At 27.6% G+C, this 10,374-nt stretch overlaps 1 protein-coding gene across 4 annotated transcripts in view; it reads right to left on the bottom strand.

Moving 5' to 3' along the window:
* Window positions 1–291: 291 nt before the first annotated feature.
* Window positions 292–10,374, bottom strand: part of LOC107453230 (uncharacterized) — a 56,932-nt gene continuing 46,849 nt past the window's right edge. For 3 of the 4 annotated variants that reach the window (XM_071179675.1, XM_016069965.3, XM_016069964.4), the window contains exons 2-7: window positions 9,595–9,797; window positions 8,465–8,587; window positions 6,854–6,906; window positions 5,738–5,849; window positions 4,910–5,005; window positions 292–3,313 (exon numbers count right to left, since the gene is read on the bottom strand). In XM_071179675.1, the coding sequence (XP_071035776.1) occupies window positions 2,712–3,313; window positions 4,910–5,005; window positions 5,738–5,849; window positions 6,854–6,906; window positions 8,465–8,587; window positions 9,595–9,787 (1,179 nt within the window). In that variant the 5' untranslated portion in view covers window positions 9,788–9,797 and the 3' untranslated portion in view covers window positions 292–2,711. The remainder of the gene's footprint in view (window positions 3,314–4,909; window positions 5,006–5,737; window positions 5,850–6,853; window positions 6,907–8,464; window positions 8,588–9,594; window positions 9,798–10,374) is intronic. The other variant, XM_071179674.1, reaches the window with a different exon arrangement.

The raw sequence follows: 10,374 nt of genomic DNA, 5'->3' as shown, positions 1-10,374 counted from the left end.
TAAAATTTTGAAAAATACTGAAAATTTTATTTTACCCTACTACGCTGTAGATATTTATCTTGAATTCAATTTGTTTTTATAACAAAAGTACTTAAAGTTGTTTATTGCTTTCAAAAGAAACATGTAATTCTTCCTAACCTATTAATTGGACTCATACAGTTCAAAAGTCATCGCTTTTACCCGATGTGAATTATTATTAATTTATTTCACAAGGTTATTAATTAATAAAATTGCTTTAAACTTTAAACTAGAACGTGTGTTATATTTTATCCAATAATTATAAACACAACATAAAAATTAAAAATTTATTTAAACAACAAAAAACTTTGATTTTGATATCACAACATGATGAACAGTTAATATGTTTTCTAAGAAATTATTTTATTCAGGGATTCAATGACGAAAAATGAAAATATACAATGAAAGATGTAGTCAGGTAAAATAAATTTTTAACCACTATGCAAAATATAAAAGTAACGATTATAAAAGTAGCAATTATAAAAATATTAAAAAAAGAAAATAAAGTATTGCACTTTTTGCATAATATGGAGAATTTGTATAAAAATTAATTGACCTCTACACTTTCTTACGCTGTATTGCATAAATATGACACAGGAAACATGGCATAAAATCTTGCATATGGGTGACAAAAAAAAATATAAACACTTAAAACGTCGACTGATCTTAAATGTCTTTATTCTTTAAATAATAAAACCAGTTTAATTGCCAGAGAAAACGGGAATAACTTGAGGGGTGATATTAGAAACGCCTCCTAGTTTCAGTCAATCAGGTATTTCTGGTTTTCATTAGATTTTCTGACTTTAATACTAATTTCTGACAGATAATATGCGTACTTTCTTTTACTTAATTTTTGAAAGGGATCCCAAAAATCTAGAAGGCGCTGATCACAGAATACCTTATATAGTAATATATAGTTTTCGTCTTGACTAGACAAAAATAAAATGTATTTAATACTTATAAACTATAAAATAAAATAAAAAGTAAATTCAATTCTATGTCTGCGATTTTTCTGAAATTGAAAAATAACTAAGTTTGGATTTCGCCCTATTCTGCTTTTAAATTTGTCTTAAACTCTATTTGAAATTGCTATTACTAAAGAAAATCTGCTGAACAAGTTTGATTATCAGCAGTCTAGTAAATGATATATCAAATTTCATATAATTATAATTTTACAAAAAGTACAAAAATAATGAAATAAATATTTTAGGTAATAACAATAACTAACTCAAAAATTCAGAAAACCTCATATCATTAAATTAAATAAAACAAACATTTCAAATTATAAACAGTTTTAAAATAAATTTATGCATTTTCATGTGATTATAAGAGAAGAAAATAAAATTAGCAATTTCAAGTTATCGATAATTTTGTTAGTTTTATAGAATTTTTTAAATATTTATTCTTTTTCCACATCACCATAATTTAGGAATATTGAATAAACATCTTCAACAACCACCAAAATATTCATTTTAGTATATATGCATCATAGTTTACGAAAATTAAGTAAACAACTTTAATTATCAACATTTTTTAGAAGTACATAATTTATATCACAATTTTAATTAACTAATTAACAAACTCTAAAATACCAACTTGAAAAATTAAATATTTTTTCAAACAAAAATTATCCAGTTTCACATCCACAAAATTTAAAGCACAATTTCTTTATCACTCTGAATCTATATCACATTTTTTTTTTATTTTCTAAACGTATAAATAATATTATATATAAAATGAATTATTTTCTAAATATATAAAATGTAAGATTGTTTTTGATTTTAATTTCTGAATGTTTCACTTTTTTTTCATAATTGAAGAAAAATGATATTAAATTAAAACAAAAATTCTTAGAAATTATGAAAAATTGTTATGATAGTTGTTGATCTCCATGTAACATAAACTGAATCATGAACTATTTTTTAACAAAAATTTGCTAATGCTGCTTTTCACTGGATTATTATTGTGCATGGTAGTTTTGTACTTTTTAATTGAGCTATAAACATTTATTTTGTACTGATGTTTTGTAAATATGCTTTGAAATAAAATATTTGAAAAAAATTTCTTTCAAAACCCAATGTAACTCCGAATCACATTTCAGAGAACAGAACTTATATAATTTTATTAAAAGCAACGAAAAAATTAATAAAAAAATTAATTAATTATTCAAAATCTATAAAATAATAATTAATTAATTAAAAGAATTTGGAAGTTTGTTGATTTTTGCATGAAACATTTAAATTCACACATAATAATTTTTTTAAATAAATTAACTTCCAAATTTTAGTTTTAATTACAAATTTTTAATTACCGTTACTTTTTGATTTTAATTTTTTACCTGCTTTAAACTTTAGTATTTAGAATAAATAAAAAATACTAAAGCTCAGTAGTTGAATTAAATATGTTTGCACATATACATGTTGCATTCCTCTCATTTTGAAAAAGGCTTTATTTCACCAGGTCTGAAGCACTTCTTTTAAATTCGAAAGAAAAGAAAAAATAAGCAAACCAACAACTTGAGACATTCGTTTTTAAAACTTAACGTATTAAATATTTAGATTCATTACATCGAGGTACCTATCATGAAAGTTGAATTTTTAATAAGATCTGTTCTCCGTATACACGCAGAACATTGAAAATCTGATGTTAAAATCAAATTAGGATTGCCGAGATTTTGCATTTTGTACTCATAGCTACAGACAAGTAAACTCAGTCAAAGAATCAAAACCTTCCACCAATTGTTCGAGTTGTATTCTTTCTGGTGCATTCCACATTATATTCTCCTCAAATGAGTCCATAAATAATACTTTTCCCAAAGTTCCTTGGTTCAAATCAGGTTCTGGTAACTTTGGTGATAATGGCGAAAGTTCGTTATTGTTAATGTCAACCATAATCTCAAAAAAGTTTTGATGAGAAACTAGATCTTCATCTCTGGTTTGGTAAAATTGGACTGCATTTGGTTTGGAGAATTCCGGAGCCTGATTTGCGAATTGAAATTGTTCAGGTTCGAAAGTAAAAAAGTCATTAATGTCTAATGCAGGGACTTCTTGCGCTGGTGACATCGAAGAAGATAGACCATTTGGGGAACTTATAAAAGAGTTCCAAGCTGAATGTCGTGTATCGTCATTTAACATTTGAATTGGACTACATGGGCTAGAAGGGAAATGTGGCGATGAAACTCCATAAAATGATTCATCCATAGAGTTATAAGCTGGACTTGGTGGGTTGGAATGAGCAATTGGAGATGGAATTCTGTACGTTGGGTCATTCATAGAAACCGAGGTTCTGAATGATCCTATAGGAAGAAAAAAAAATATAGTTTAATTAAATGAGAAGAGTTCTTATAATAAAATTGTACACAAGTTCAGATATAAAAAAAAACAATTTGAAGTTTTATAAAACAGATTTCATCGTAGAGTAATCGAGAATAATAGAGCAGTCATTTTCTGAGGTAAATTAGGGAGATTGGGCCAGTTGGAGCAGTCCTTTTCTGATATTCATTTGCACGATTTTTATTTTCTGTTATCGTTTTAAAAATATTTTAGATCTTCACATCACTTATTTCTTTTCAATTTCACGTAAGAACCCGAGGCCATAAGATTTCCGGATCAAACTATAATATAAAGTTCTGGCACTTTTTGGTGCATCATCAGTAAAACCCTAATTTACCTCAAACTATTTTTTACCGTAAAATAGTATACTGTAATTTTTACAGTAATATTTATTTAATTAGAGTGAATCAGTGATTTTACAGTAATTATTACTGTAAAAATTACGATATATCATATTTTTTATTGCATAACATGCTCCATTTAAAATGGATTTTACGGTAAAAAGTACCGACACCCTGAGCGTTGGTTCTTTTTACCGTAATTTGAACCGAATTTTTCTTACTGTGCGTCTCTAAATTGAGTTTTACAGAAACCTACATGTTCTTATATATTTCTGAAAAAGCTATGCCACGGTACCAATAACATTCTAAGCATTTATAATATAAAACAATTTATCCGTAATAAAAATCCAAATAGAAAAGGAAAATAGTAATGAAGAATAAATGGCGTCATAATAAATGTTTTACTGAAGAAAAAAAACGAGTAACCGAACAATAAACAATTTTTGTTTTAGACAATTACTATAACTACTTATTAAAGATAGACAGCATTTGGTAGTTAAGCATTGTTAGCAATTAAATTTATTACTTTTATTTACTGTTAACTTTCTAAAACATTACATGTTGAACCATTTTTTCATTAAAATACTTTTTTATTTCAATATGGATACTTTTACTAAATAACTAATTTACTAAATAACTAACTAAATAGTTAATACGTAACACAAGATAGTACTTTTAAGTAAGAGATTTATTAAGTACATTTAATACTTTTTTCATTGCAAAACCAGTTACATTTACTAAAGTTGCTGCAAATTCGAAGAATATTGTTTACAACCAAATGATGAAAAAGAAATGAAGTTACAATTATTAGATTGAGCTGTAACAGCTAAGCATGCTGTACAAAATACTTAAATTAGCAATATTTTTTTTTTTTTTTTTTTTTAAAATTGGAAATAAGTTAAAACCCTCGCTGACACTCTGTAAGAGAAACAAAACGAAAGCAAACAAAAGAAAAAAGAAAATTTTACTTGACGCAATGTGTTTTCATTAATTTGCCTTCATATCGGTATGCATTAGCCGTATGTTTTCAATGTATTTCAATTTCGAGGAAGCTAAAAATATTGAAGTAACACGCTAGGAAGACGAGGGTTTTTAGTAACACATACAGAAAATATACTGAAAGAGTGCCTAAAAACGAGGGTTTTTAGTTACACATCCCTTTTTTTTTTTGTAATAATGTGCACAATTGGAATCATTATAAACATAAAGATATCTAACCTAAATTTGAAACATTCACTTCTGTTTGCTTCAATGGCGAAGAGGGTGGACTTACATGAAAAAGAGTTGCGCAGGGTGGCAAAGAACCATATTCATCTGGGAAAAAAAAACGAACAAAATGTAAGTACTAATAGTCTTCTTCTAATCATCAAAACTACACGAAGAAAAGAAATCAGGTAAAATTACCGCACTTGTATGGTAATGGCGTTTCTGGTAAAAAAAAAAAACATAATTCCGGTAATAAAACTAAAAGAAACGGTATTTAAAGTATTCATTTGCTAATTTTTCTGTTCGTATGGTAACGGTTTACTGGAATTCTAGTTTTCAAAATTATAGTTTTAACTACCATATATTTAGTAAAAATACAAAATTGAAAATTAAATTTTACAGAATAAATGGTAAAAATGTATGCCATACTGTAAGATATTAGGATAAGATTGTCCAATTTTACTACCAAACAGCATGGTAATAAAACCATCAACCATGGTAATAAAACCATATCAACCATCATTTATCAAAAGGAACCTCAAGATAGAATCAAGTTAACATGTCTTATATACTAGTAAATTGGTATTTAATATTTATAGTGGTAGTTACGCCACAAGCTATATTTTAGTGTTAATTTTAGTATAAGTCATTATCAAAGCTTTTCGGTATATAGAGCAAGAAACACGCAAAATGTCCCTATATTCTGGTAATTTTAACCATACTTTTTTTCTCAGTGTACATATTTAGTTTAAAATTACATGGTTATCTTATTTAAAGTAAAAAAAATATTTTTAAGTATATGTACAATCACATGGCGACACACAAATTTATACACTTTACCTTGGAACACAGAGTGGCTACTGGAAGATGGAGGTGGTTCCTGAAAACTTATATCATCATCAGGCTTACACTTGGCATTTTTCTTACTTCCCCTTTTTTGCCTTGGTTTTCTCTAGAAACAAAACAAAATATCAATCTCTAATGTGCTCTTAACATTTTTTACATACAGTAATTTAAGAAGGGAAAAACATAGTCAACTAAGTTATATAATATCTAACTGCTGTTATAATTATAATAATTATACAGGCGCAATTATACATGCTGCTGCGCAATCACGTATGATTATTAAATTGTTTGAGAGCTATCTTTTCCTCACTGTGTTTTGATTAAGAACAAAAAATTTATATTCAAAATAAAAAATATGAAGCGATATTTTAAAGACTTAATTTTTAAGAGTGTTGTCCAGTAATCAAAAGCAGTTGAAACTTATAGTAGTTAAAAGTTTGTGCAAGTAAAAATTGAAAATAAAAAAATGTAGCACGGGTGCTTCAGTAATTGTAAAGAATTGATAGTAATTTTTCGATAAAAAAATAAATAATTTTGTGAAAAAGTTTTTAATAATTGTAATTACTATTTTTTATTAACAGTGGCTTTATTGTTCAGGAAAAGCCATTATTTTAGATGATTCTCATTACATTGTAAAAAATTCCACGTCAAATTCCACTATAAAGTATCGGCACTTTGGGTGCATCATCGGTAAGAGCCATTTTACCGTAAAATATTATACCGTAGTTTTTACAATAATATTTATTTAAGTGATGCAGTGATTTTACGGTAATTATTATTGTAAAAATAAAGGTATATCAGATTTTTGTTTTGTTCTGTAACAGGTTCCGAAAATGGATTTTACAGTAAAAAGTACCATCACCGTGAATGCCAGTACTTTTTACCGTAATTGGATCAGAAATCTTTTACAGTGTAGAAAACCATGCATCTTTTACTTAAATGAATTGCATTGATTAAGTAGATAAAATATTAATAAATACTACGAAATATAAAATTTTATATGCATACATACTTGCAAAACGTAGTTTTATTTTAATTACATTTAATTTTTATTACTTCGGAATTCATAAAATATTTGTATTGTGTTTTTATTAGTGAAAAATTACTTACCTTATTATTGGTATTATTGGTTGTTTCCCTTGTTTGCGGCTTTATTGGTTCCTCTAAAAAAGGAAGAAAAAAAGATTATAACTCACATGGAATTAAAATAATTTGATTTAGTTTTTAAATCATATACATTTGTACCTAATTATATTAGCTTATTGAAAATTAGGAGCATTTTCTGGAGAAAAAAAAGCAAATGATTTCTTTTCTAACATGTTCTGAATTATGATTAAAAAGTTTAAATTATAAAAACATCAGTATATCGCTTTAATAAGCATAGAGAAAAAAAATATTTACGCATCATATCACCTCTTAATTGAATTTAAAGTCAAGCTTTTTTTGTTTTTATTTAATTACTTGTAATTTTTTTTATAAATTCTGGTGTTTTAAACTTTTTTAAAATTGTTATTATTCTGTAATTATTCATAAATATTCCAAATTTAAATTTTTGCAAGCAAATTCAATTATTTTATAATTTTGAGTTTAAATTTTGTTTTTGATATTTTAATTAAATTATCAACTTCATAATTCATTAAAAGTACAACTTAAATGTACAACTCGAACCACGAAGATTTCAAATTTGGGCACGGAAACCAATAACTACATGGAAAGCTATTCAGGATATTCTTCTTTTTTTTTTCAACATTTTTGTTATAAAGGGGTGTTTTGATTAATTTTTTTTATCTATGATAAATTCAGCAATTAACTTTAACTAACAGCAGTTATTAAACTAAAACTAATGATCAGCATTCCATATGATGAATGGAAGATGAATGTCTGTAAGAGCTGGTAACTGAATGTATTTTCTACACTGTAAAAAATTGCGGATCAAATTACGGTAAAAAGAAGTACTGGCACTTAAGGTGGCGCTACTTTTTACCCTAAAATCCAATTTTAACTGAACATGTTATGAAACAAAAAATACTATAATAAATTTTAATTTTTACAGTAATGATTACCGTAAACTCACTGGATCACTTTAAATAAATAAATATTACTATAAGAATTGTGGTATAATATCTGACGATAAAAATGGATTTTACAGCAAAACGGATTTTACGGATGATGCACCCAAAGTGTCGGAACTTCATACCACAATTTGATCCGGTATTTCTTAGCGGACAGAAGAGAAGGGACAACAGAACTTTTAACAGAAGGGATAGCGGATCAATAACTTTCTCACATATTTTCTGCTTCATACGTTGGTTGTTATACTATTGAGTTAAATTGGGATCTTTAAGACAAAGCAATAACTATTTCAGTTTTAGTCAAGTTTTAGCTATCTCAAGATTTAGTTTAGTTTCAGATTAGTTTTAGTTTAGCTTTAGTTCTCAGGATTTAGTTTAGATTTAAGTTTAGTCTTAGTTATCTCAAGATTTAGTTTCTTCAAGTTCTAGTTTATCCTAGTTTCTTCAAGATTTTATGAAACAAGAGGGAATTTCAGGTAACTGAAGTACAGGTGAATTACTTTAGGAAGATCAAATGAAAAACACGGCATAGCATTTTATCAAAAAGCTTAAGCAAGTATACGAAATCTTTTTGCATATTATCTTGAGTTTTAACAAGCATTCCAGTTTCATAAAAATATTGTACTGTATGCTCAAACTTTTGGCTTACTTAATATTTGCCAAATCCTATGCTCTTTTCCCTTTACAAGTAATGTTAAACCATTCTTCTTGCTTCTAAAAGCGTTTCTGAAGGCAGCTTTAAGATCACGGTCATCTTTTTCTCCTGATTTCTCTAAAAAAAATTAATAATAATCGTAAATATAACTCTACTAACTCTAACTGTATATGATATTATAAAGTATTTCGATTTAAAAATCATCATCAAATAATAAAAAAAGACTATTTTAATGTAAACAAAAATGTTCCATTCGACAGAAGAAAATTAAGACTCAATCTAATTTTTGTCGAAATTAGTTTCACATAGATGTGATTAAAATTTTTGTTTACCGATGTCTGCGCAAGTCAAATTTATACAGCTTATTTTTAAAATAAGCAATCTTTATTTGTGAAAAGTTTTCAAAAAACGAAAACTTCTCCTGTTTAGTAAAGTTTTTTATTGAAAAAATTGTTTAGAGCAGTTATCATAAGATAATATGTAGGGAAGCCCTACCGTCGTCGAAACTAAGTCTCACCAATGATGTAGAGTTGGAAAAAAGAAGAAGAAAAAAAACCGTGCGAAAAATGAAAAATCTTAGTCTATAACATAAAAAAAAAACATTAAGGGACTGTTTTTGATCAAAACCATTGAAATAATGATTATCGTGCAAATAAAAAAACTGTACAAGTGCAGTTTCGGGGAAAAGTGGAGCAGATTATTTTTTTCTTAAACAGAGTACAAATATGGAAGGTTTTTTATTTGCGTCGCGCTAAACCTGCAAAATGGGCTATTGGCGACGGTCTGTGAAACATCCACGAGGATGATCCGAAGACATGCCATCACAATTTTGATCCTCTGCAGAGGGGATGACTCCTTCGCTTTGGTAGCCCGACAAACTGCGCACGAAGTCGAGCACTTCACGGTAGAACAGTTTACCGAGGACCGATGCCGGGCACCCTCTGTCCCTTCGTAATCTAACCAAAGTGGTCACCCACCCACTTGCTGACAGCAGCCAGTGATGCTTGACTTCGGTGTTCTACTAGGAACCGTGTCTTTACGATCAGTCCACAAAGGGACCAAAGTATAAATATAAACGTCATGTTTCAATTTCAATAAATATTAACTACAAGAAAAGAAATTACCTTTGTATTCCGCCCATTTTTTGAAGACAGCTGATTTTGAAGCGTTCCAATTTGCTGATGACTTATGAATCCACGAAAGAAAGAATATCTTTTGAGATCTGTTAACCCACCGTATAAGCTCCGAATATTCTCCACTATCACAAATTTCCTCAATCCAAGGAATAAGCAATTTTAAGCCCTTAGCTTCTCTCATTCTGGCCTTTCTGAAAAATAAATATTTAAATTATAGCTTTTACACTGTGGTTTTTGAAATTAACTCAGAAGACAAAGAAACTGTTAGGTCATTGAGAGAACTACACTTCATTGTATAATTGTAGAAGGCAATTTATCCTTATATCGAAGATAAAAAAATGACTTAAATGAAATCATGAATAGTTGCTAATGCAAAAAACAATGGCAATAAAGCCCAAATGAAAGTACATTTTTGCACTTTTATTTGTTAATATTCATGTTGTTATTTTATTTTCGCTTACGTAGCACATAGTATTACCCTTTTCTGTTTCGGACATGAATTGTTATTTCAAAATAAAATCAATATTTGACTCGTTAAAACGGATAAAAATGAATGGTTTTATAAAAATAGCAAAATTATTTGCCTGAATAAATTTTTTTTCTTGAATTGAAAAATAACTTAAATTTTTTGACTTAATGCTGAGTTTATAAAAAATATTTGAAAAAAGTAAATGTTATTAAATGAGACTTACTGACAGAGTGTATCTATTGTTCTTGCATTTGGATCGAAGCAGTAAAATATAAAATATTTTTAAAATGTCTCTCATA

Source organism: Parasteatoda tepidariorum, chromosome 4 (assembly GCF_043381705.1).
Source record: "Parasteatoda tepidariorum isolate YZ-2023 chromosome 4, CAS_Ptep_4.0, whole genome shotgun sequence".
Classification (NCBI taxonomy): Eukaryota; Metazoa; Arthropoda; class Arachnida; order Araneae; family Theridiidae; genus Parasteatoda; species Parasteatoda tepidariorum.
The sequence above is the reverse complement of the archived record's forward strand: the minus strand, read 5'-3'. Positions and strand labels throughout refer to the sequence as shown.